Source organism: Mus caroli, chromosome 8, assembly GCF_900094665.2.
Source record: "Mus caroli chromosome 8, CAROLI_EIJ_v1.1, whole genome shotgun sequence".
Lineage (NCBI taxonomy): Eukaryota > Metazoa > Chordata > Mammalia > Rodentia > Muridae > Mus > Mus caroli.
Genome location: NC_034577.1, coordinates 21,552,980 through 21,580,087, shown reverse-complemented (window position 1 = coordinate 21,580,087; position 27,108 = coordinate 21,552,980). Strand labels below are relative to the sequence as shown.

Genomic DNA, 27,108 nt, shown 5'->3' with positions numbered 1-27,108 from the left:
GTTTCTTTCTACATCTGCTTTCCTAAACCCCACCCAATGGGTCTCTTCAGCCTCAATAGTCACCAGTAAGGCGTACTGGTCAGAGAAATGTCTGTGAGCTAAAGTCCCGTGAAAAAAGGACAAATCTGCACTGAAGCCCCCATGGACTAATTCACTGGTCACTTGTCTAATGATGACAGAGAGCTGTGTCACAAATGGAAAGCCACAATTATCTTGGGCTATCTTTAGTTCCCTTAATAGCTACTCTGTATTCAGCCAAAGCTAAGACCTTTGTGACTTAGCAGATAACCCAAAGCTAAGAATGTCCACAGATAGCATCTGAAGCCTAGAACGGCTGATCTCTCCACTCTGCTGTAATATCTACCTGTTTTCACTCATTTGGTAAATGCATCGATTTATCGATTTCTCTGTTCTGGGACTATAAAGTTTATGTCACCTCTTCCATGTCATTTGGGGCAAGTGGAATCCATTCCCCTGGGCCATGGTCACCCATCTGTGGCTCAGAACCATCTACGTCTTACTCCTTTGGGACAAGAGCTGTGTTTTATGTCAACATATCTGAGATGATACAGGAGGCAGGACATGAGATAGGAAGGGCTTTGGATGGGGAAGCAGGGACAGTGGGTTAGAGAAAGCTTTGCATTAAGAAATAGAAGACCTGGTTTCCTATGGTCGTTCAACAGAGCCACTCGAGATCACAGAGGGCAGCTCTGGGGAGCCTTTGAAATAGCTATCCCAAGTCAATCAGAGGAAGTTTTCCAGTTATTCTATTCCAACAGCGCTCGTTCTGCCCCCCCTTCCCCTTTCTCTCTCACCTGTGAGGAAAAGGGCAGTAAGGCTGGTGAGTGGGCAATGCCCCCAGCCGTGCTGTGCCCCTGTACAGCTCCAAGCTAAGCCAGTCATGGGTCCAGATGAGGCCCAGGGCTAATAAAACCTATGCAATGTCTTCAGTCTCGTGCCCCACTCCCACACCCCCACTGTTGCCAGGAGGTGGCAAGGAAGCTGCCTTCAGGCTGAGCAGGTCACAGCAGGATGGATGATGGCTCCTGAGAGTCATCCCCACTCCATATGAAGAAATGTATCGCAGATGAGTCTCACAGCAGCCTCTGACTCCCAGTTCAGGGGCTCAAACATGATGCAGGAATTCAACTCTTGACCTTCCCTTTCCTCCCCTCCCCAGCTGCTGCAGTGCCCCCCCCCACGCCCCCAACCAGGAGGACATGCCTATCTAATGCATCAGCCCATACCTACCATGCAGGCCTCCACACTAAGGGCCAAACTGGGTACCAGTCTACTCATCTTCTGCATTATCCTCTATGCTGTGCATGGCTACGGAGGGCTACAGATCATGACCCACCTACCCAAGGCTCCACCTACCCAAGGTTCCACCAACCCCCCACCCCCACCCCATCTTTTCTAAACTAACACAGACTGAAACTGAGGCTGCCTATAGCACTAAGGGTCATCTTTTCTGCTCCTACTTAAGAGAGCCTGGGAAGCCAGGAAGCAGGGAGTGGGTGACAAGCCATTCCTGGAGGGGAAGACAGAAATCTGACAAAGATATCTGGGGGTCAACTTGGGGTCAACGTGGTTTCCAAAGCTCAGCCATCCCAGCCAAGGCTGAAGGCCTTGGAGACAGCTCTGAATTATGGACAGGAGAGAGTTAACTGAGCTATGTCCCTGCTGGGTAAGAGGAAATGGGTGTCTGGGGATGGGGAGGTGCTGTCCCACCAGGAGGCCTGTTTGTGCAGTCCCTGTTGGGGAAAGAAACACTGAGAGACAAGAGGCAGAGATGAAGCTCCACTTAGGCTGTTTGTACCTCAGCTTCCTCTCACACCAAAGACGTGGATGAAGGTGAGTTGCGGTAAGGAAGAAGGGGTAACATCAGGGCTAGAGAAAGCCTAGAGAAAGCCCCAGCTGTGGGGCGGTGCCTTGGTGGTGCTAGGCATAAGCTGAGAATGTGGAAGGCCCTGGCCTGGCCCTAGATTGCCCGAATGCCCAGTCAAGAGGACAGAGTAAGTCCCCCTGCCCAGGACTGCCCTTCCTGTGTATCACCACGCACCCCCTTGACTGTCAGGCTCCACCCTTCCATCCCACCCTCTTCTGTTGATCCAGCCTGTGCCCCCTGGCCTCTGCTGGGGTCTGGCCATTCTCAGGGATCTGCCTCCACCCCCTTGCAGGGGCGGGTAGAGGGAAACACATTCCTCATTGTGTGTCACTTCCCTTCATGGGCTGCCAAAGGGGCAGCCCCCCGCCCCTTCCCTCTCTGCTCACTTGTGTTTATTCTCATTTCCTCCTCCCCCCCTCAACCCCACCCCGTGAACCCCACCCGCCTGTCCCACTGATGCTCTGCAGATGGGAGCAAGGCAGCCCTGGGGCCCCAGCCCCTCTCCTTGCCCTGTTTCCTGCAGCTGAGCCACTCAAGGCCCTCTCTATAGGGCAGCTTCCACAGAGACAGGCAGTGGGTCTTTCCCTTTCTTCAAGTCCGGCTCAGAGGTGACCAAGATGGTCTCTTGTAGTTAGTTCCCTGGGACCCCAGGTTTTGGGGGCAAATGCAAGGGGGACTGCTTCTTGGGCTGAACCCTGACAGTCCAGTGGGCCTAGGGACAAGCCAAGTCTCCTGGACCCCGAATAAGGGAAATGGCTCAGGGCTGTACCTCCCCAGGGACGGGAGGAAATGCTACCCTAGGAACTGTATGTTTTAGAAATCCAAGGCTCTTTTCAATTGGCTGTTCTGAACCCTTCCTGTTTAATACTGTTGGGGAAAGCTGATGAAGGCCTGGACTCCCACCCTAGAAGAATGTTCTACACTTAACACTGGGCACATGGTCTTGAAGGGCTGTGGAAGAACCCTAGCTCCACAGAGCTGAGGTTGGGGCTTAGTGGGAGAGAGCTCTTACCTCATGTGTAAGCCCTGAGTTCCACCCCACAATGAAAAACACTCTCCCAGCACTCAGGAGGCACAGACAAGTAGACCTCTATGAGTTTCAGATAGCCTAGTCTACATAGCAAGACCATGGTTAAGAGAGAGAGAGAGAGAGAGAGAGAGAGAGAGAGAGAGAGAGACCCTAGCTCCAGATTAAGCTAATCCCCCATTAATTAACTAGCTGAGGTCACAAGCCAAAGTAACCAGTCGAGGGACACAGAGCTGTTTCTAGAATATGGATTGCATGATTCCCCATTTATTTCCACAGAGCTCTGGACCTGGGGAAGATGTGCTGCACCAACAGAGTGTCCCTATCCCCATTGCCTTTTGTCCAATCTTGATCATATGCTAGCTTCCCTGACTCCAGACACACCCTTCTCCCACTATGAGTGTCAGCATGAAGGGAGGGACCCCTGACAGCAAAGGTAGATGGAGACTTCTAGGGCAGTCATGCCCTGTGAGTTTTCCACAACCTGAGTGTGGGCGCGCAGCAGGGAGAGATCAAAGCTGGCCGTGGTGGTGATTCCAACCTTCGATCCTGGCACTTAGGAAGCTGGAGCAGGAGGACTGTGAGTTTTGAGGCCAGGCCACCGCTATCTAACCAGAACCTGTCTCCAAAAACCCAAAAACAAGCAGAAGCCAAAGCAAAACAAAACAAAAGGCCCACCAGGTAAAAGTTCCCGAAAGAACTCCATCATAATAGCCTAAAAGACAAAAATGTCATGTATCCATCAATGTATAAATAAGTAAAAGATTTAAAGTACAGTATGTTCAGTCAGTGAGCTACTTATTATTTGCCCACAAAGGGGAACCCGTGCTGATAAAGCAAGGATGAACCTGGAAAATGTTAACATGGGCTGAGAGGATCTAGTTATAAAAGATTATATATTATATGTCTATTTATACATGTCCAGAACAGGCAACTCCATAAAGATGGGAAGGATATTAGTGGTTGCTTAAGTCTGGCAGAGGAACGGAGACCGACAGTTAATGATTCAAGTTTTCTTTTGTGGATGATGAAAATGTTCTAAAATTAGATGACAGCGACGGTTACACAATTTTCTGAAATATATCAGGGCCCACTGGATCATGCACTTTCAATGGGCGATATAAATTACATCACGTTGGAGTTGTCAAAAGTGCGAGCTGACGTGACTATGTGTGTGTGACTATGTATGTGTGACTATGTGTGTGTGACTATGTGTGTATGACTATGTATGTATGCTCTCACACACTGTCCAGGCAGAGTAGGGTTGCACAGAATTCGCTCCTCTTAGCCCCCACAGACCTCCCTGCTTGTAGGTCTGGAAACCAAATTATAGGCTTGCTGGCCACACAGCAACTTGCCCTGAGCCCTACAAGGTTTCCAGAGTTCAACTCGAAAGCGCACGCTGGCTGCAAAACTGGCCAGAACACCCCTGCAGGTATAGAGGTTGCTCGGGGAAGGAAAAAAAAAAGGATCTTGTGGTCAAGGAAACCCATTATGGTCCCAGCCTCTCACCTTCCCACCATCTCCAGGGCTTCTGCTCCTGAAACCTACAGGTATTTATTGAGCACATACACTGTGCCCGGCACTTATGCTGACGGAGGCAAACAAGAGGGGGCTGTCCCTGACTTTGTTAGCCATCCCCCAGGGCTTCAGCTGTACTGGAGGCCAGGACAGCTTCTCCTTGTCATCCCTCCCCAGTGTTAGTGGGAACAAGTATGGAATGGAGAGACAGAGCCCCAGGCCTCACCCTTGGCCCCGCCCACAGATTAATGGAAACCACCTGGCTAGAGAGCTGCCCTCTTCGTTCCCATGAGCATCTGCTTCTAATGAGTGCCCCGGCACCCTCTGCATACCAGCCCTCAGGGCTCATTAATCTCATTAGGCAATGACAAATCACGCCCGAGCAGAGCGAGCTCCCCTCCTTGGGCCCTCTGCTCCAGCCTCACACAAGCCTCCGTGGGTCCACATCCACGTGGAGTCTCACACCCTTCTGCATACTCAGTCTCTCTCTCTCTCCCTTGACCTCTTCTGGGGCATGTCTGTCCAGTGGTTCCATGGAGGCATCTTCATAGAGCCCTGAAGATTTATCTACCAACCCGTTCCTCGTTGCATGTGCTTGGTGGAGGATCCAGATGGAGACACATACAAGGAAGGAGCCCTCCACGAGAGGGTGGGGGTGGCTCTATGGCACACTACTTGTTTAGCGTGTGTGGGGCACTAACCAATACATCACCAGCACCACAAACGACGAGAGCTGGGCTTAGTGGCTGACACACAGCTGATTGCATCTGTAGTCTCAGTACTCCAGAGGACCTTGGACTACACACGGAGTTTTAGGGTCTCAGAACAACTGGGGCTTGCAAAACGGCTCTGAAGGGAAAGGTACTTGCCACTAAGCTTGCATCTTAGCCTCAAAACCTATGTGGTGGACCCCAGTAAGATGTCCTCTGGTCTTCATATAAGTCCCTCAACATACAAAAGAAAGACACATGATGGGAAGTCTGGACAACTACACATAGCAAATACCTTACGATGTACAGAAGTCTTTACAAAGGAAGAGCACTGCCTTCACTGGGAAAGTCTATGCTCAGAAGTACTGTATCAATGAACTAACTCATCTTGTGGAAGCGCTCAAAAACAAAGGAAAAGAACGGGATTTGATCCTGAGCCTTTTATTGGTTTGTTTTGAGATGGTTTTCTGTAAAGCTATGTAGCCCAGCCTAGCCTGGTCCACACGATGAGTTCTAAGCCATCCTCAAACTTGCAACAGCATCTCTGCCTCTGCTTCCCTCCCCGGGGCTGGGATTACAAGTGTTCTACTACGTCTGGCTACCACAGCTAGCCCTGGCGTACGCTTTTGTCAGTTTCTCCCCTGTCCCAAATGTCTTTCCTTTGAGTCACAAACAGGCTGAGTCAGGCTGAGGGGCCATAAGGAAAAGTGCTTTAGGAACATCTGGTCCTTCTATACAGTCCCTGGGCTGTCCATGAGCTTCCTGTGGCAGACAGGATTTTTGGTTCATCATACCCAATTGATAGAGATAGAGTCCCCCTGGATCCTAGATCCACCACTAAGATCCTTTCTTTTTGTGTTTTTCAAGACAGAGTTTCTCTGTGTAGCCTTGGCTGTCCAGGAATTCACCCCATTGATCAGGCTAGCCTCGAACTTAGAGACCCATCTCTATCTCCCAAGTGCTGGGATAAAAGGTGTGAGCCACTAAGATCCTCTAAACACAGCCACTTCTGCATGCACTCCGCTTCTCTTCTTCTGTCCTCCAATGTCACATTCACGCTGATGTCCCTGTCACCGACACACACACACATGCACACACACACACACACACACACACACACACACACACACACACACCCTTTCATCCATTTGCAAAGACCTGATGGGCTCTCAGCTTACCACTGCAGTGACTAGACCAGATCCCAAACCTCCCATAGGACAGGATGCCTGCAGATCGTGGGATGTGGAATGGACATGGTCTCAGCTGCCCATGCCTAGACATCCGAGACCTCCCACTGGACAGAGGGATCAGTGTTTCCTGGACACCAACTACACACCAGGCTACGATGTCACAGTTGTGATGAATAGGCCCACAGTCTGGGGGTCATCTGGTGCGTTGGCTCCCAAGCTCAGATGAGCATGAGAACTCCTTTCCTGCTGGGTAAAACTCCCAGGCCCTATCTGACCCAGTGATTTACCAAGTTCAGGAATGGGACCCAGGGCTTGCATTCCTTATGGGCCTTCTCCCTACCTTAGCACAGTGGTGGGTCATACACCCATCTGGCTGTGTGTTGTGGTGCGTACTTACAGGACTGGCTCCTTATGGGGAGAGTCATTTGAATACAGCATTTCAAGGCCATCCTGAGCTACTCGGTGAGACTCCCATATCAAAACAACATACAAACCACTAATGTTAGATCTTGCTAACATGAGTGCCCCGTGGAGGTGTTCTGCAGATGGCCTTAACGAGACCCCTTCAACAATGCAGTTGGATATCCTGTAATCAGCTGAAGGCTCAGGAGAAAAATATCTTTATTAAGAGGAAATTCTAGCCCAAGACGGTAGCATCTTTCCCTGTCGAGACCCACAGGTTGAGAACCACTGCTCTAGGCATTTTTTTTCCCTTTCTTCTTCTTTGTCTTCCTTTTTTGAGATGGAGTTGACTATATCTTACACTGGCCTTGAACTCAGTCTGCATCCCCAAAGAGCTGAGAGCTCATTTCGCCTCTGCAAACAATTTATAATTATATTCGCATATAATTCCGGTTGGATTCATACTTACTGTATCAGAGGATAACCCTGAACTCATGGTCCTCAGGAGTTATAGGCATTTGCTACCACATCTAGTTTACAGGTGCTGGGTGATAGCATTTTGTCTAAGCTCTGCCCCACAGTTACCTGGCAACAGCTAGGTGTGCCTGACTCACTATAAAAGGGGCTGCTTGCCCCTCCTCTCTCTCTTGCTCTGTCCTCTCACCCCTCCCCCCTTTTCCCCCTTTCTCTCCAGGAGCTCATGGCTGGCCTCTCCTCCTCTACTTCTCTACTCCCTGACTCCCTCTCTCTGCATTTCTCTGTCTCTACTATCCTCTCAACTCCGCACCCCCCCCCAATGCCCTGGATAAACTCTATTTTGTACTATGCCATGGTGTGGCTGGGGCCTCGGAGGCACCCCCTTCCCCCACACCTAACTACACCTCCACCACACATATTCCTTCTCACCTTATCTTCTTATGAAACATAACACTGGGAACTGAACCTAAGGTTTGAGGCCTCAGAGTGGGAATTCTTGCCGTGTCTTTTCTCATGGCATAGCTGGTTAGTCAACGCCTTGGCAATCAAGACCTCTTTTCAGGTACTTCCTCTGAAGGACCCTGGCTGCAGGCTCCCTGTCCGTGGTGCTGGGGAGAAGAGCCTAATTTGGTACTTTGTACAGGTAGAAAGGAGAATAGGTAGCCATGGTGTCTCTGAAGGAAAAGAGGACACAGGAAACAAGAAGACAGATGGGAGATGTCGGAAGGGCCGCTTGAGATTCACAGATGTGCTCAACCATGGGTGCCAGGAAGGAAAACATATAGGCTTGCCTTTCTCCCAAAAGACCCCTGCAGAGATGTTTGGTTTCTTGCCCTCTTTAAATCAAGACATAAAAAACCTGGTGGTGGTGGTGGTGGTGGTGGTGGTACACACACTTTGAATCCCAGCACCCGGGAGGCAGAGGCAGGTGGATCTCTAAGCTTGAGGCCAGCCTGGTCTACAGTACGAGTTCAGGACAGCCAGGGCTGCACAGAGAAAGCCTGTCTTGGAAAAGAGACAAATCAAGACAGATCTGTTCCCAAATGCTCAATCACATACGGAAGGATGAACTTCTTCCCTCACTTGTAATCCTAGCATTTAGTGGGCTAAAGCAGGAGGCTTCAGAGCCCAGGGCTAGCCTGGGCTACAATCACAAGGCTATCTCAAAAAAAAAAAAAAAAAAAAAAAAAGAATCCAAACAGAATATGCTATTAAAAGCTGGATGGTGCAGACTGTGGATGGAGTGGGGACCCAGGCTCCCTCTAGAACCGTGCTGTGCAGCATTCTATGTCAATGGCACCATCTGGGGGTGGGGGGGGGGGCGAGGATTTCTTTGAGCCTCAGACCTGAGCTAGAAGCTAGCCTTCTGTCATTATCACAGATAGGAGCTGCAGAGCCAGAGGACCCTGAACACAGACATACAGCCCTACACCACACCATACCACCCTCACCTCCCTCCCAGGGCCTTCTATTCCTGGCCTGCCCCAGATTAGAGTTTTAGGAACCCACGTGGACTTGACCACTCTTGTCTCCCACCAAGAACACCTTGGTGGATTTAGCAAACTTTTCACTTCCCCTGTGAATCGGGTGGGAGGGAAGGGGCTTTTATAAGAAAGCAGAACATGGTTAAGCGGATTCTACCTGTCTGTTGCCCTTGAACTTTCTAGTCTTGATGACACCTCCTTTGTTTGTTTGTGTTGTTGCTGTTGTTGTTTTCGAGACAGGGTTTCTCCGTATAGCCCTGGCTGTCTGGGAAATCACTCTGTAGACCAGGCTGGCCTCGAACACAGAAATCCACTGCCTCTGCCTCCCAAGTACTGGGATTAAAGGTGTGTGTCACCACTGCTCGGCTAACACTTCCTTTGAAGTTGTCTGAAAGAGGCCCTCAGACTCCTCTGAGGTCACATGTACAGATTGCGCATGATCTCCAGCACACCAGTGTCACCCTTCTCTGTTTGTATTTTACATCACACTGACCCAAGGCTTTGGAACCAAATGGTATAAGAGGGAGTCAAGGGCCCTAGTGCATGAATTAGGAATGCCTCGGAGAAGGATGCCAGAGGTTCCAGAGGAGGATATGGGTGGAAAAGAAAACAAGAATCAGTTCCCGAGAGAGAACAAGAGCCCAGGATTCTTTCATATAAGGCAGTGATTCTTGACCTGTGGATCAAATGACCCTTCCTCACAGATTACCTAAGACTATCGGAAATCATATTTACATTATGATTCACAACAGTAGCAAAACTACAGGTATGCAGAGGCAATGAAAATAATTCTATGGGGGTCATCACAACATAAGGCCCTGTATTGAAGGGCCTTAGGGCATTAGGAAGGCTGGGGACATGGGTAGAGGGGGACAAGAACCCAAAGTGATGGCCTAGGCTGGGTTCTGGAAGTACGGCCGTTGGTTGATGCAAACTCTCACCTGGCAGGTTAAGTGACTTAGTCCAGCCCTCGGGCACAGCGGAGCCCTCAGCCTTCTATGGTCTCACATCTCTAATTTCCGTGGCCCCCTGGCTCCTGCTCAATAACTCTCCCACCAAAGGTCCCTAACCAGCCCCAGGGGTCATCAGAATGGGCTGAGGGTCTCAAGGAGGGAGTAAGGACACTTCTTTCCAAGTGCACCTTGAAATCGGTGGGGGAGGGGGTGTGCGAGCCTCAGACGTGCCTGAGCTCTGCACCCTCAGTCCAGGCCCTGGTTGTTGGTTTGTTTTTCTGGATGGAGGAAAGGGTGCTCAATCACATTAAGTCTCCCTCAGCCATTTCATGCTGGGCTGCCAGCTGGGGGAAACTGGGAGGTTGGCTAGAGGGCTCACTCAGACCTCTTAGCTAATTGCTCATTAAAGAGTATTAATGAGCTTCCCTTTGCCCCACCTCTGCCTAGATCAGGGAAGAGACCTTACTTTGCCTAGATCACCAGGCAGTCCCTACTGAAAAGCCAGTTGCTTCCTCTCCCAGACCAGCAGCTCTGTCATCTAAACTAGCTCTGGCTCTGCAGGTCCCAGTCCCTCTCTACCTCTTCCTCCCCAGAGTGACCATCCTACCCTTTGTTATCATGCCACCCCACCCCCTGCCCCACCTTGCCCCAATACTTCCAGCACTTACAACTTCTCCAACAGGGACAGTCCCAAGAAGGATCCATTGCGGAGCCCAGTAATCTTGTTGTTGCTCAAGAGCCTGAAGGGACAGAAGGAACATAGATACGCGCTATTAGAAGCTAGGCAGTGCCAAGTGCAGACAGAGCAGGGACCCAGGTTCCCAAGATGGCCGTGCGGCACTATGTAAATGTTGCCACTTAGAGTTATGAAGCAGGGACCCTACCTGCTACTCTAGGAGGTTTTATATATAGGGAGCAGCTGATGCAACAGTCTAGCCATAGTGAGAGCCTCAAGCCATACATTTCTCCCAAGGAAGCAGTAAAGGGCCCGTAGACTGGACCTAATTTGAGTTAGGGCTCAGTAGATGTTGTGATGGCTTGTTTACAATTTCGAACCTCATTTTCAACCCCACGGAGCCCCTGCCAGTGCCCCCCACCCCAGCTCTGTCCTTGCAGAAGCCCTCCCTTGATCCAAAATCTAGAGCATAGTGATGGGGAGGCTGGCCTCATCTGGGTCAGGGACGGAAAAGGAACCCTAAAGCCTTGCATGGATGCACACTCCTTCAGTTCCAATGTGTGGGAGGTAGAGGCAAGAGAGTGGGAGCTTAAGGTCATCCTCGATTCCATAAGTTCTAGGCCAGCCTGGGCTACCTGGGATCCAGTCTCACAAGACAAAAACCAAACAAGCAAAACAAGACGGGGAGAAAGGGGTGTGCAAAGGAAATCCCGTAGAAGCGAGCTTTCTAATTCTTTCCTTGGACTTAAGGACTCTACTGGAAGGTGCCCACTCTGGGACATCAAGGTCTCCAGTTCAGAGGGGCTGCACTGCTACTGTCTCCTTGTCTTCCCAACCTGTAGAAAGACTGATGAAGCACCGGATCTGATAGAAAACCAGACCTCCCCCCACCCTGCCCCCAACCCTTTGCAATCGCTGCTCCAACCTTTGTTTATTTATTGTTTATATTCTAGGGAAAAAGAGGCCCCCAGCCTCATCTTGGCCCACCCACTCAGCCTCTCTCTCCCAGACTTCTTGTTAGGAGGAGGGAGTTCCAGACCAGCCAGAGGGCTCAACCCTCCAGTTAATTGCTTATTAGAAAAGCTTTAATGAGATCTCTCATCCTAAACTCCTGGCAGCCCTGGACTGAAGCAAAGGTTTTCCCCCTTCTTTGCTTTGTTCTTATTAGTGGAAAACTTGCTGGAGGACCAAAGTACAAACTTTAAGACGGCTCTGGAGTAGATGGCCTCTGTGCTCTGCGGTATACAGAGAAACGGGGCTAAGAAGCAAATGTAGAGGAGCTGTCAAAGAGATCTGACTGCAAGCCTCATAGGTACGAATAGCTCAACAAAGCAGAGAAGGACCCCCAGCCTCCAAGTGTCCGTGACCTTTGGAATGCTAAGTACACCACTGGACCATATCCCAGGCCCCACAATGGCTAGGATGGAGGCAAGAGAACGAGGTGTCGCTGGATCAATGGAAAGAGGTAGATACCTCATCTCTTTCTTCCCTCCAGGTAGATCATTTCCAACTCCCAGTACGGTCCAATAGTCTAACAGTCCTTCCAAGGGTGGCACGGTAATGTTTTCCAGCAGAAGGATGACTTAGGGGAAATTACTAGGTTTCCAAAATGCTCTGCACACACACATTCACGTGCGCACACACACTCCATCACGATATTTCAAAGAGCACATTAAAGGTGCCGGCTGTAAGCCACATACTTGTAACGAGGATGCAGGGAGCTAAGACAGGAGGAAGAAGGAATCAAGAACTGAGAGACAGCCTCCAGTACAGAGGAAACCATGGGGGTGGGGGGGAGAAGCCCATCACATCAGAACTGAGGTACAGCTCAGAGTAAGAATATAGAGCATATAGTTAATATGTGCAGACCCAACACACACAGCAAAAACAAAATGAAAGTCGAACGATAGCTCAGACATAGGGAAAAGTAAGAGCTTTTCAAAGAAACTCCCCTTTTCTTGTTTTATGGGTAAGGATGCCAGAACAGAGCTCTGATTCACAAACAGAGAAGCCCCGGAGAACGCGAGCGCTCAAGATTGGAAGATGGATGTTCTCTTGGAGTGAGAAACTGGTCTAAGTTCTAAGGAATGTCTCAGGATTGAGGACTCCAGTTAGAAAACCCCTGACATTAAAAATCCTACACTAACCAGGGTGTAGTTAGTGGTGAATGCCTGCCTGTAATTGCAGAACACAGAGAGGCAGAGAGGCAGAGAGGCAGAGAGGCAGAGAGGCAGAGAGGCAGAGAGGCAGAGAGGCAGAGAGAGAGGCGAGGTGGAGGCAGAACTCTCTGAGTTAGAGGTCAGACCAGTCTATATAGTGAGCTCAGGCCATTGAGGGTATACATAGTGTGGCACTCTCTCAAGATCAATTCCAGTTCCAAGGCGATCCAATGCCTTCTTCTGGCCTCTTTGGGCAGCAGGCATGCACACAGTACATATATACACACATGTACATAAACACACACCCATAAAACATATTTTTTTACTCTTTAGGAAAAAAAAGGCACAATCTTTTTAAAAGGTAAATCTTTAAAAGGTAAATGTTGGACACCACTACACCAGGTGTAGTGGTGTCCAACATTAATCCCAGCACTTGGGAGGCAGAGGCAGGTGAATCTCTCCGAGTTCCAAGCCATCCAGAGCTACCTAGTAAGACTATCTCATAATAACTAAGTAAGGAAATCAATCAATCTTTAAAAAGCATCTTTTCCTTCATCTTACACCAGGGGCCAGCGAGACAGCTCAGTGGACAGAGGCACTAGCTGCCAAGCCCGGTGACCCGAGTTCGACCCTCAGGATAAACATAGCGGAAGAAGAAGGCGACTCTTGAACATTGTCCTCTGACTTCCACATGCATGTCCATACCCACAGAAATGTATTCCCTCTTTTCCTGTTTTCCATCCTTTTTCCTCTCTCCTTTTTTCCCTCCTATTCTTGCTTTCATTCATACACACACACACACACACACACATATATACATACATACACACACACACATATATAATTGTAGGGTTCGGGAGCATCACATATACATGTAGTGTGTGTGTGTGTGTGTGTGTGTGTGTGTGTGTGTGTGTGTGCACGTGCATGCGTACATTCATGAATGCATGCAAGAAACATATCAAAGTACTCATATCAGAGGTCAACCTGCAAAAGCAGGTTTGTCCCTTCTAACATGCTGTCTCTGAGATGAGAATTTGGGCTCCAGGGGTAGTGGTAAGTGCCCTTGTCCTTTGGGCCATCTTGCCAGCCCTGCTTTCCCTCTCTTTTAAAAATGTTATTATTTTTAAATGATGAGTATGAGCATCTGCTCTGTGGATGTGTGCATGGGTGTGCATGTACCTGTGCAGGCCAGAGGAGCTGGAGTAACAGGTCACTGTGAGACCTCTGTTCAGATGGGCTCATAAGTGGTGATGGAGGCCCTACATTTCCTAACCTCTTTCATATATCCCAAACCTTTAACTTAGAGCTGGCTCATGGAAATAGAACATCAACCACAATGTGTAACTTTAAATTTTCTATCAGTCTCTTTTTAAAAAAAGCTTGTTAAAGCTTAAAATTAATTTTAATAAAATCGGATTAAACCCAACATACCCAACGTCTTTTCTCCCCCCCCCCCCCCAGGCAGGGTTTCTCTGTGTAGTCCTGGCTGTCCTGGAACTCACTTTGTAGACCAGGCTGGCCTCAAACTCAGAAATCCGCCTGTCTCTGCCTCCTGAGTGCTGGGATTAAAGGCGTGTACCACCATGCCCGGCCCAACGTCTTTTCATTTCAACTTGTAATCTAGTTGCAACATTATTCATTAGATGTTTTACTTCTCTGTGTGTAACAAATCTTTGGAATCTGGAGTGTCCTGCACTCCTACCAGCACATCCTGGCTCAGACCAGCTACATTCTAAGTGTGCACACCTAACATTGTAGGGTTCAGGAGCATCACAGAAGGCGGCGAACAGCCCGTGAGGCAGTCCAGGATAAAACTCAGGACCAAAATAATACATCTCTTGGCCTGGCCAGCTCCAGACCACATCCTACCCTATTCTGCGGAGGAGACCTCCTGTATATAACTGGCCTCCTCTACATGCCTCTGTACTGGGAAAAGGCAGGGCTGCAGGTAGAGGACAGCTGCAACCCATGATTCCTGCTTGACCAGCACAAATGCCAGCCCCTAAAGCTTTGAAGCTCATACATTTTCTACATGCAGAGGCCATGATTCTGATCTACACACACACACATACACACACACACACACACACACACACACACACACACACNCAGGCAGCCATGAGGCAAACAACTCTTAATTTTTTTCCAATGGGCTCCACCCCTCCAGGCAGAAGTGCCACTTTTGACAGACCCCAGCAGATGGCTGGCTATACGGCCTGATTCCCTCAATCCCCTAATTTCCCCAAGAGAGCCAAGGAATTTGTACTTTAAACCTGCAGCATCCAGAGAGCATTTGTGGGTTTCTGTTGTTTTTTTTTTTTTTTTTTTTTTTTTTTTTTTTTTTTGTTTTTTATTTTCAAGTGTGGGGACCTAGGAACTTGTTTTTACTGATACAGGGGAGGAAGACCAGGGTCTTGTGTGTCTGGAGGTGTTACAGGTAGGCAAATAAAAAGGAAGTTGCAGATCTGATAGTGCAGGGAATGAACACAGACCCTCACGTACACACACAGCTCTATCCAATGGAAAGAAAAACATTCCCACCATTGTTGACTGTCTCAGAAAAGCTTGGGCAGCAGTCTGGGTAGGAGAGAGAGAACTATGTCCCCCCCCCCCGCCCCCCCCCAGCTCCATCCAGCTATTCCATATACAGTACCAGCTAGGGTTTTCTTTAAACTCCCCAGTCAGATCCATCCTCGGGCTATACTTCTCTCACACAATATTGCCTCACAGGGAACCAGCTTGGCAGTCCCTTCCAACCGCACTAACCCTACAAGGCCCCACAGAGCCCTGGAAAGGCAGACATCTTTAGCTTCTGCTCCCACCCACCCCCTTGCCCTCAGCTCAAACTTTCTATGGGAAGGAGGGCTAGTCCCTGGGGTCCCCTTTTCTCTACTCTCGAGTTTGAAATCAGGCCAAATACTGGGTACACCAAAGCCATTCCAGAATCCTCTCAGGGTTGGGGCCCTATTTTAGGGAAGCGAGTGAAGAGAGTAACCACCAGTGGAGCAAGCGGTTGGCGTCTCTGAGAGTCCTTGTGGCCTCTGGGTAGCCACAGGAACTCACCAGATACCACTCCCACATCAAAAACGACCCCATAGGACTCATGTGGGCCCTGCTCTATTAGAACCAACATGTGCCGGCACCGAAAGGTTCTCACGTGCCTAAGAAAGTCAACGTGTGTGAGAGTCTCCCTTCTCTGATTCAGCAGACACAGGATGGACACTCTCTAGGGCCCAGAGCGCCAGGGGTTTAGACCTTCACCAGCTTTGTACAATCTGGGAAGGCCCTGGCACCAATGCCCGCTGCTGGTGTGTGGCACTAGGGGGCTGAGTAATGAGGGGGAGGGGTATTGTCTGTTTCCTGATAAGCTATGCTGAACCATCCAGGGGAAGCCTGAGCTTCCAGATTGTTCTGTAGTATAGAGCTTGGGGCCTCTGAGTATTTCCAGGGCCTGAAACCTAAAATATAATCATCACCTCTAGGACAAAAATGCCATTCCAGGGTTTATAACTTGGTGATAAAGCTCTTGCCTGATATGTGTGAAGCCCCTGTCTGGTCCCCAGCATAAATAAACATATTCGACAAACTGGAAGCATGGACCAATCCTTAATTTGCATGACCAAATGTCCTACTTGATCAATGAGCCATACCAATGATGTTTATAGTTAAGGATATAGCCTAATGGCTGCCCCTCCATGGCTTCCTTTCTCTTTGCATTTGCCCTTGGTGTCTAGGACACACCCTGACCACTCCTGATCATCTTTACCACTGCTTTGCTTGGCTGGAAGCCTGCCCAGGCAGTCCCGGAGGACATCAGGCAATAGAAGAGCAGGGTGGATCTCTCCTTTCTCCAGTACTAGAGAGCCCTGTCTGGACACTACCCCTAACCTCAACCTGGACACAGAGCAAGTCAAAGAGCCATGGGTCAAGACCAAGACCAAAGGAGAAACTGTCTTATATCCTGACTCCTGCTTTTCTGCTTACCTCTAACTAAACTTTTTTGTAGGTCTTGTCTCCTTCTTCTAACTATCTCTACAAGGGCACCCGACTTGGTAAGGAGTGGGCAAAACCAAGGTATTTGGGTTTATATGAGAAAGGAGTGATTTTGAGTTTTAGGACCCAATCTATAGGCAGAAACCTCTAACAAAGCACTACAGGCGCCTGTGGAAAGTGCTGAAGGAGACTTGGTGGGGATTTTGTGGTCCCAGCTCTCTTGCTGGAGTGCAAGGAACACAGAGACACCTAGACTTTCATCCATTCATTCCCTAGACCTATCAAACACTCACACAGTAGAGGGAGAAACATTTTAGGGGGTGGGGGTGGGACAGAGAGGACTACTGACTACTGCTATGAGATAAAATCCTATCAGTGGGGATCCAAGCTAATAGAGGAAGAAAAGTACTCCTTCAAAATGTGAACAGAGCTGGGGTGTAAAAGGTCTTAGGTTTGATACCCAATAAGTGAGTAAGTAAGTAAATATATAAATAAGTAAGTAAATAAATCCCAAAGGATTAATTAGCTATTACCTTTTCATGGTTTCTGAGACAGGGCCTCACTGTGTATTCCAGGCTGTTCTTGATCTTCCTGTCTCAGAGGAGCAAAACCCGCACTGGCTGATCCATCCTTCATACTTATATGGAAGTTAGTCCTTTCATCTTCCCTCCCTAGTGTTAATTTGGAACCACCCATCATTGTACAGCTCAATGCTCTTAGTCTCCAAGGCTGTAAGGTTCTTGGGACAAGGACCTCATCTCTCACCTGCTTCAGGGGGTTAAATGAGTAGACACAGGCTGAGCGAACTGGGTAAGCAGAGCTCCCAGGACGGGGATACTCATTGACCATGGAGTTCAATGCAGAGCCAGCTGTGCCAAATCAGGGCCAGCCTGGTCTACACAGCCAGTTTAGGCCAGCCAGAGCTATAACACCAGCCAATGCTACGTAGTGAGATCTTGTCTTAAAAACAAAACAAAGCAAACCCAAAACATCTTTTTAAAATTTCCTTCTGTCCACTAACTCCTTCTGTCTCCGAGACCTGACTCAAGCACAGAAAGGGAGAGCTAATTTTTGGGCCCCCTTTATTTATTTAAACTGTAGCACTCAGCTCTGTGCTTCTGAAGTCACCTGCAGAGGTGACAGGGAGTCAGAAGCACTAATTTGATAGAGGAAGGCTTGTGAGCTAGGGAGGGGCGGAGCTCTGCACAGGAGACCTTAGGCTTTATCAGGCTTTTCCACTCTGGGGCTAATGCCTCCTCCAGCCTAAAGCACAGGTTTGGATCTCTCCACCCAATACCAGCAAGACACCAACCCTGGGAGTGGTGGAGGCTGGGGTGAGAGGGGCGCCCATCCCTCTCCTTTCCTATCCAGCTGGGAGACGTCCTGCTCCCCTGCTCAGGCTACAGCTCCCTCCTCAGGTCACCCATAGCCTGCCCTCACCTGGCCCCATCCATCTTGCATACCTCAATGTGCCCCTATCGTGTCTTCCCCAGGGAAGACTAGGGTTGGGGGAATGGGGCCTCAGTGTCAGCTCCCTCCAGTTTCTCTGCTCTTCCCCCCAACCCCATTTGCCCTCCCTCTCTGTGGTCCGATCCTGAAAGCAAAGGAATGTTCTGGAGTTTGGGAAGGATGGGGGCCCCTCAGAGGAGGGAGGAAGGGGAGGAGGCAACTCAGTCCTGTCAGTGTCTGAGCTCTAAATAGAACACAGCAGCCAGGCTGGGGGAAAGAAAATAAACAGCCCCTCTCAGCGGCCCTTCCTGATGGTCACCGGATTTTCCTTCTGGTTCCTTGGCCCAGGGCAACTTCCCTTCACTTTTCTCCCCTCTCCTCTCTGTACAGCCTCTCCCTTAGGGGTGATGAGAGAGTTACTGCTCCTGGGAAGGCTGTTTGACAATGGGGAGTTGTCCTACCCTCTCTGGGCTCCCGTGAAGCAGCAGACAGAGGCTATAAAAGGAGTGGAAAGACCCGGATCAACTTAGAAGCAGGAGAGGGTCTTGTCCCTATGACCCACGTGTGGGATAAACATAGAAATAATCTCTCAGTTTATATATAAATATGACCCCCAAATGTTAAGAGTCAACCTACATTAGATTCATATTATACTGGTTTGTCTGCACAATGGGGAGAGTTCTCAGGCCCTACACCAATTCCACAGGAGCCTGCAGAAAGGGCCTTAGGGGTCAGAGTGTCCATTCACATATCTTGTTTAATCCAGAGAAATGACCCCATCCTAGTCAGGTCCTGGTACCACTTGGGGCTGAAGTATGTCTTTGGAACCCAGTATAATGGGTCCCAGTCTCTTCAATGCAGAAAATAATGGTCTAGTAACAGGGAATCAGAAGCACTAATTTGATAGAGGAAGGCTTGTGAGCTAGGGAGGGGCGGAGCTCTGCACAGGAGACCTTAGGCTTTATCAGGCTTTTCCACTCTGGGGCTAATGCCTCCTCCAGCCTAAAGCACAGGTTTGGATCTCTCCACCCAATACCTGGTGGTTCCGCTCTTCTCACAGGGCTCTCCGAAACCAGGACCACGCATTGCCCCAGGAGTCTAGAGAATAGGCATTCTCAAGACTACCAAGCATGGACAGTCAGGGGCTCACCACCTACAGCCCCTCAAGAAGGTGTGTGGGCGGAGTCAGGAGGCCCTGGGATTCTCCTGAGCCTTCACTTGAGATAGGCAAAGGGTCCAGGAGTTCACAAGGTGAGACCTTCAGCCTGAAGTGCTTGGGAGTGTGTTAAGAGCCTCAGCCCTCCCTCATCTCTGGCCTCTTCCCTCCTTTCTTTCCTTCTTTCTGTCTACTCCCCCCTCCCCCTCCCCTGCTCACAAAAGCTCTCTGTACACAGCCACTTCCTCTGGCCGCTGTCTCGGAGCCCAGACCTTATGAGAACCATATGGGGGAAAGAGGGTAGAAGAGAAGGGGGTGGGGAAGCAGGCTGGGCCCGCCCCTATACCCAGCATCTTTCCACTGCCCTAAGGCTGTGTGCTTGGTGGTTGGCACACTTTGCTCCACACTCTCCTAACTCAATCCCGGTGGTTTGCATTGAATCCCAGGCCAGAGCTGAGAGTCCCAAGGGAGATCTTTGCACGTGAGCCATCCCCCCTCCCACCTCGAGGCAGGAGCATGGCACAGGGTCCAATAAGAACCCTATCTCTCCCTATTCATGACCATCAAACTCTCAAACATGAGTACCCAGCTAGTAGTGGGCATATCTGTGCAGACAGCCCCTTCCGCCCTGGACAGGAACATCTGTTTAGGCCAAGCAGGTTGCCTATTCTGAAGGGATGAACAATGATTTACCCCATGTCTGCACTTCCTCACTCAGCCTGAAATGTTCCCAGGTCAAAAGGACATTGGTCCTGCCAGAGAGTGGGGGTCGGGGGCAGGGTGGGGGGGAGAGAAATGGATTTTTAAAGCAGCATTTGTATCCACTAGATCCTGAATAGCAGGATCCTCATCTGGTAGAAACACTAAGATCCTATGAGCTAATTCCACACTGATCCCACCTAGCAATCCCTCTAACTTCCTCAGCTACAAAGCCTTAAATTGTGGGCCTGGGCTTGTTGATCTCTGAGACCCTTTTCAGTGCGGATGAAGTAGGAATTTATGGCCCTGGCTGGTGTCCTCTGGGGTGCTCCTGGTGAGATTTCCTTCTGTACTTTATCTGTTATCAGCCCTTCCTGGAATCCCTTATTCTCAGGCCTCCTCCCCCCTCTTAACTCTCAGAGCTCAGGACCAGAAAGCAGGCCTTTAGCCACTGCTCAGTTTGGGGAGGTTCCCATTCAGAACAAAATCCTCCCCAGCATAAGCTACCTACCCTAGGATCATCATGCTCAGAGCGAGGGCTCATAAGGGCTCTCGCTCTGGGCATCTGTACCCACAGCTGCCCTGCAGACTGGGCTGGTGAGGCTGGGGGTGGGGTGAGAAATGGATCAGGAAGGAAGCCAAGAGCTCTGCTTTCCTGGAAAACTGCAAACGAAAGTCCACCATGGGGGAAACAAAGCAAAGGGTGAGGGAGAGGGGGACCTGTGGTGTACAAAAACAGAAGGCAGGCTCGAGATAACGGGCCGACCGGAGCCAGAGGAAGGATTTTTCAATGAGGTAAACAGGACTGCTCCAGGGAGGGCCCCCTAGCAGACAGGGACCTTATCTGGCACTTTGAGTCCTAGCCCTAAGCATCTGCCTGGCTTCTATCTTGAGGGTTCCTGTGGCTGGCAGCTGGGGACTCATTCTGGAAGGGGACTGTAGCAAATGTCTAAGAGGGAGGACACAGCCACAAGGCACAAACAGCTGGCTTAAGTCCTGATGCTCTACCTGATGACAAGCAAAAAAAAAAAAAAAAAAGTGTGTGGTGGGGATCTGTGTGGGAAAAAGACTAATGTCTTGTTTTGTTTGAGACAGGATCTCCCTGTGTAGCCCAGAATGGCTTGGAACTCAATGTCCTCCCCCAGGATTACAAGCACCAACCCCACACCTAGCAAAACTCCCCACTTATAAGGGGGCTTCCAGTCCTGGAGAGATGGCTCCGTGGGTTAAGAGCACTGACTGCCCTTCCAGAGGACTTGAGCAACCACACGGCCGCTAACAACTGTCTATAGCACCAACACCGGCCACCCTCACACAGACATACATGCAGGCAACACCACCCAAACATATAAAATATCAATAAATATGATTTTTAAAAAGTAAGGGGATTTCCATGCTCTTCCTTGGAAGCAGCAGCCCCTTTCCAGCCTTCCTGTCTCATCTCAAGATGAGCCGTGACAGTGTGCTTGGACTGAGTCCCCTTCCTACCTTCCACTGAGATCCTAGTTTGATTTTTTTTTTTTTTTTTTTTAACTTCAGAGACTGCTGGGTGGAGACCCATCAGGATCATAAATGTGGAAAATTGAGAAAAACATCTGGAGGGAGATTCAGATTCCATTACACTCCAGACTGGTGGGTGACTGGGCTCCCTTGTCCTTTTCAGGGTCCTGCCTGGCTGGGGACCAGTCTCTTTGGAAGGTACTGTAAGCCAGCTAGGTGAATGGCCCAGAGGAGAGAGGAGCCGTTCCTTAGGGAAGGGCTTAAGGCTGGAGCAGGAAGGTAAGTCCAGTCTGCAGCTACTTTGCCACGATATGTTCTCACCAAGAACTGGTCCCGCTCCTCTGAGTGGCGTAGATGGGAATTAGCCGTGGCTGGAAAGCATTAGTGGCCAAATCAGTCTAAGATGTCCTGCAAAACCACTTTTCTATTTTTTCCCCCTCCCTTCCCTTCTGCCTTGACCATGTTAGGATTCCCTAATCCCCACCAACAGACACACAAGAGACAGCTCCCACACATGTGAGTTCGCTGAGCCTCTGGAACATGTGCCCATACACAAATCACCTCCACCCCCTGCCGAGCGAGCGAGCTATCACGGTGCAGCTGTGTGTCACAAACGCTGGCCAGCTATTTCTCACAGCAAAGCACTTTTTTTTCCTCCCTCCTCCAGAACTAAGTAGGCTGGGGAATGCCCAAGTTTTCCAGCACCCTTAAACATCACGACACTCAGACCTACTGTGAACCTCCTTAGCAGCCACTAGGGCTGCAAGCCAGAGCTTGCATGGAGGTGGGAGAGAGAAGAGATCCAGTCTCCACTGCGAGGCACAGAGCCCAGCTGGATGGAGAAAATGCAGGCCAGCCGGCCAACATCACAAGCTGACCAGTTGTGTCCTGTCAGGAAGCCAGCTGCCTCTGAACCCGCCACAGGACTTACTGTATTGTTCTGGGTACAATCATGAAACCAGCCCCTGCCCTGGGCTGGTTTGGAGAAAGGGTTCTCTCCAGGGTCAGGATGACAGGGAAGGGGAAGCGGCTTTTAGGCTAGATCCTGAACAGGAAAGCAAGGAGCCGCCGCCGGGGCACGACCCTTAAACTCCACGTCGCGCATGGAGCTTGGAGCATATGGTCAGCTCAGGAAACCGCTGGGGTGCGGGAGGCTCTCCGTGTGCGGTTGCCCGGACTTGAGACTCCGGTTAAAGAGCACAGGCGCTCACGGGCCAGGAAAACAAGAGCTTAATCAGGCCCCGATTTGAAAGGAGAACTGTGGAAGGAGGCCGGGAGGCACGTGCCTCCCTTCAGTCAGGTTTTCCTAACAAATCGTTGAGTAATTAAGTTAATCGATAAACAGCCAAACTATATGCGCAATAGGAGAGAGCCCAAGAGGAGTTAGGACACGGGGTGTTTCATTTAGATCAGAAGCGCCTGCATTCCAAGGACAGGCTTAGCGGTCTCAGGCTCGGTCTCAGGCTCCCTCTGCCCAAGAAGCCCGGCTGGGAGCAGAGCTCCGAAGGCCCGGGGCGGGGCACCGCAGACTGGGTTATTACCCAGTTAGAGGAACCAGGCTAGCTAGCTGAAACCAGCAGGCTCCCTGTCATGCGGGCTCCGAAGCCTCAAAGGTGGTGAGGACCACAGCCACCTAATGGGTCCCTGACGCCGATCCCACTCTCACCCAGCTCAGGGCCCCGTAAGGCTGCAACACTAGCCAATCTGGGACAAGGGACACGGAGTGGTCACTCCACCGTCCACCCGCACTTCACCTGTGCAGGTGAGCAGGCTTCCTCGATGCCTCTCGTTCTGGGGCCATGCCGGGGTTTCTCTGATCCTAGCACTTCGAGTTTCCCGGTTGTCGCCTTGACTCAGACTTTCCCCAGGCTCTCAAGTGGCAAGATCGTCGCTCCCCACCCCCACCCCAAGCCCCACTAATTGACCTTACCCGGCACAAACTAGGGTACTCACAAGGTGATGGTGCCGTTTGGCAGAAGGCCGGGATCTGGAGGTTCGGGGAGATCCCCACCGCCGCACACCACCCTCCTTCGAGCGGGGTTGTGGGCGCCGCCACTTAGTCCCTTGGGCCGCTCCCCAGAGCACTTGCAACCGCGGATAGGGACTGGGCAGCCAGGCGCACCCCGAGTTCCAGGAGCCAAGAGCAGAAGACAAGGCAGCAGCGGCAGCAGCAGCAAACGCGCGGGAGGCACCGGCATCCTGCGTCCCCCCGCGCCCATCAACCCATCGCCCCGCGGGGACCTACAGCGCAGGGGCCGGACGGCTCGCCGGCCGGAGGGACCCGGGCGTGCGGGAGGAGTGCTCAGCGGGAGCCCGGGGCGCCCGAGGGCGGGGCGGGGGGCCATGGGCGGAGGCAAGCCTCGGGGTCCCCGCTGCGGCGCTCCGGGGGCATGGCTTGCGAGCACCCGGGCCGGGAGGGACGCGGGCGCAGCTGACAGCGCAGCGCGGGTGGCCCAGGGCAGCGCAGCCGGAGTCTCAGCGCAGCGCTCGGAGCCGACAGAAGCTTGGTCCCTGCGCGTGGCCGGCTCGCCCTGCGCGCGGCTGAGACCTAGCGGATCGTGCCGGGCTCCTGTTGCTGCTGCCGCCGCTGCCGCAGCTCCGTGCCATGGATGGGGGCAGCTAGGCGCCGCTCAGCTCCCGCCGCCAGCCCCCGCCCGCCTCCATCACCGCCTCGTCACTGCGAGGCCCTAGCGCCGCCTGATACCCTGCCAGGCGGCTGCCCTCCTTCAAGTGCAAGCCTAGAAGACAGCTTGAACAGACACCCACTCCTATACCCCATCACCTACCCTGAACTAAGACTGTTGTCCTGTCCTGACTCTTTCTACTGGCCAGGACTTTCTCTCTCGACCGCCCAGCTCAGACTTGTAAGGCAACCATCACTTTCCACAAACCGTTCTCTCTCTCATCCAGCCTACACACCCTCTTTCCTAGGACTTTTGTTGAAGTTCTGGTTTGGCCTGGGATGTCTGGTGCTCCGGGTTAAGGGGTTGAACTTAGCTCAGGATCTAAGGTTTCTCTTTGGCCCCTGTCGTGATGAGCCGATCTAAAAGTTGACTCTCACAGTCCTGTTCCCACCCCTCAGACTTGGATTGAAGCCACAGCAGGAGGGCACAAGACTGAGACAAGGAGGCCATAGATCTTACCCTGTGAGCAGTGACCTTGCCCAGCGGGAGGTGCATGTCATTAGGCCAAGGAGAGGTCAAAGGTTAAGGCAGACACTGCCAAAGCTATCCTCCTGTTAACACTGTGTGTGTGTGTGTGTGTGTGTGTGTGTGTGTGTGTGTGTTGGGGCAAGGCAGTAAATGAGTAAGGGGAAAATAAGAGAAGGCCCAGGGATCTATATTAGGGTGTGGGCAGACTGTACCACCAGCCAGGGTATCCCAGTATAGGTTTCAGCCCCCCTCCATGTCTTTTATTAGGTGTTTGACTTGACACGGCATGTAACACCTAGGGGTGTGCAGTCTATTGAGCCTTGCTTGTAAACCATGGCAAGAGAAGGAGGAAGAAGGGCCAGTCCTAGGTAGGATCTGGCTTTTGACCGCAGGGGAGTCAAAGTGCCTATGGACATGACTTCAAATAAGCAACAGTAACATGACCAACAGCCAATGCCTGTGGGTGATAGAGGTGCTGCAGTGCCAACTGAAGAGAAGGCTGGGGTCAGAGGACCCAGGATGCTGCCGTCCCAGTTTCCCCAGAAACCATCACTTTTTTTTTTTTTTTTTAAATCACTCAGTAGAACCTTTGTTGCTATGTAGCGGGAGAACTTCAGGATTGGGGCAGAACTCCTCCTGCTCATGACCCTCCTGCACCAACAGAGTAACCCCACCTTGGTCCTACTGGGGTGCTCAGTGCCTTTTCTGCCACTGTGGCCTGTGAGCCAGATCTCCCATCTCCTTTCCAGGGAAGTAGCCTCTCTCAGGCCTGATGGCCCCAGCTGCCAGCTTCTTAGCTTTCTTCCCTCATTAGAGTCCCTGGTCAGTCCCTGTTGGAGGCTCTGTTTCCTTGAGCTTCCAAAGATAAATAAATAGTGGTTGCAAATGGAGGAACTGAGAAGTGGAATGGACACTCCCAGCAGGAGCCTTAGACAGGCCTGGTGGAGGCTGCATTCCTTAGGAAAGGGGCCGGTGATGGGCAGAGAGACCAGGCACACAGACCAGACCACTGCCAGAGAGAGGGAAGAGCTGAGGGGCCTCTGACTGAGTCACAGCTTCCCTGTGATTTCTTTTTGCTAAAAGACAAAAGGCTCAGGAGAAAGTCTCTTGTCCCATGCACCCTCTGAGACTCACAAGTTACGGATGACATTGCCAGGCTGTTGAGGGGAGGTACACCGTCGTGGGCTTGAGTTTCCTGATGGGGACATTTACACACCACTCCTGTTCAGATGGGCATCATTTTGACTTCTGCGCATTGTCCAGAGTGTGGGGTTCACCTCCATTTTGTATCTAGGGAGGAAGAAACTTGAATTTTGAAGTGCAGGGACAGTCATTTTCCTTTGAAATCCTTTCTAAGTGCCCCACTGAGCTGCTTAGCACGTTTCCCCAAAGTCATATTCTCCTGCCTATACTTGTGTGGGAGTACAATTTTTGTGTGTTAAAAGGCTGCAACCTGGTACTCACTTACATTTCCCACTACTTGGGGGGCTTACTGTGACTGTGTCTTTTAACACAACCATGGTCTCAGGTACCCAGGTTGGCCTGGGCCTTAGTCAGGGTTTCTGTTACTTCAAGGAAACACCATAACCCAAATGCAAGTAGGGAAGCAAAGGGTTTATTTGGCTTGCACTTCCAGTTCATTGTCCATCACTGGAGGAAGTCAGCACAGGAACTCAAGCAGGGCTGGAACCTGGAGGCAGGAGCTGATGCAGAGGCCACAGAGGGGCGCTGCTTGCTGGCTTGCTTCCCATGACTTCCTCAGCCTGCCTTACGGAACCCAGGACCACCAGCCCAGGGATGGCACCACCCACACTCCATGGGCTGAGTCCTCCCTTGCTGATCACTCATTGAGAAAATGCCTTACAGCTGGATCTTGTGGAGGCATCTCCCAACCGAGGCTCCCGGGTCTCTGATGACTCTGACTTGTGCCAGGTTGACACACAAAGCCAGCCAGACTATCCTGGAACTCACTGTATCTAGCTAAGGATGATTTTGAACTCCTGGCCTTCCCACCCATACCTCCCAGGTACTAGGACTACAGGAGTATGCTTCCTTGCCCAGTTATGTAGTGCTGGTGAGAGATGGTATCCAGGGATTCATGTTTGTGAGGAAAGCAAGCACCGTACCTACTGAGTCACAACTCCATTCTACCCCTTGACCGCCACACCCCAGGCTTCTTTTTTGAGATAGAAGGGCAACTCACACTTCATTTCTATTCTCAGGCAACCTAGTTAAGGAGCCTGACCAAGTACATATATGTTATTGGCAGGGGAATCCCGAGTTGGACTTGATTGGCCTAGGATATCTGACTTTCTAGCTCAAGAAATGTAAATAAACATTGTGTATGTGTGTATGCATTCAATGTATGTAATATGTGTGTATGCTTGTGTATGCATTCAATGTATGTAATATATGTGTGTGTGTGCCTGTGTATGCATTCGATTGTATGTAATATGTGTGTGTGTGCACGCATGTTCACTAAATGCCTATACTATGGTACTTCTCTTCTCAGCATCATGCCAATGCCATTTGTGTTCAACTTAGGCTTAGATGGTTTGTGGGACAAGAGACTTTGTCCACAGACTTTGTCTGTATCTCTCTCTCTCTCTGTCTCTCTCTCTCTGTCTCTCTCTCTCTTTCTCTGTCTCTCTCTCTGTCTCTCTCTCTCT

General features: G+C 50.8%; 1 protein-coding gene across 1 annotated transcript in view; it reads right to left on the bottom strand.

Annotated features, from left to right (window-relative positions):
- Adgra2 (adhesion G protein-coupled receptor A2) overlaps nucleotides 1–23,869 on the bottom strand; it is a 37,805-nt gene extending 13,936 nt beyond the window's left edge. The window contains exons 1-2 of the mRNA XM_021170573.2: nucleotides 23,241–23,869; nucleotides 10,321–10,392 (exon numbers count right to left, since the gene is read on the bottom strand). Of these exons, the coding sequence (XP_021026232.1) occupies nucleotides 10,321–10,392; nucleotides 23,241–23,632 (464 nt within the window). The 5' untranslated portion in view covers nucleotides 23,633–23,869. The remainder of the gene's footprint in view (nucleotides 1–10,320; nucleotides 10,393–23,240) is intronic.
- Between the last annotated feature and the right edge of the window lie 3,239 nt (nucleotides 23,870–27,108).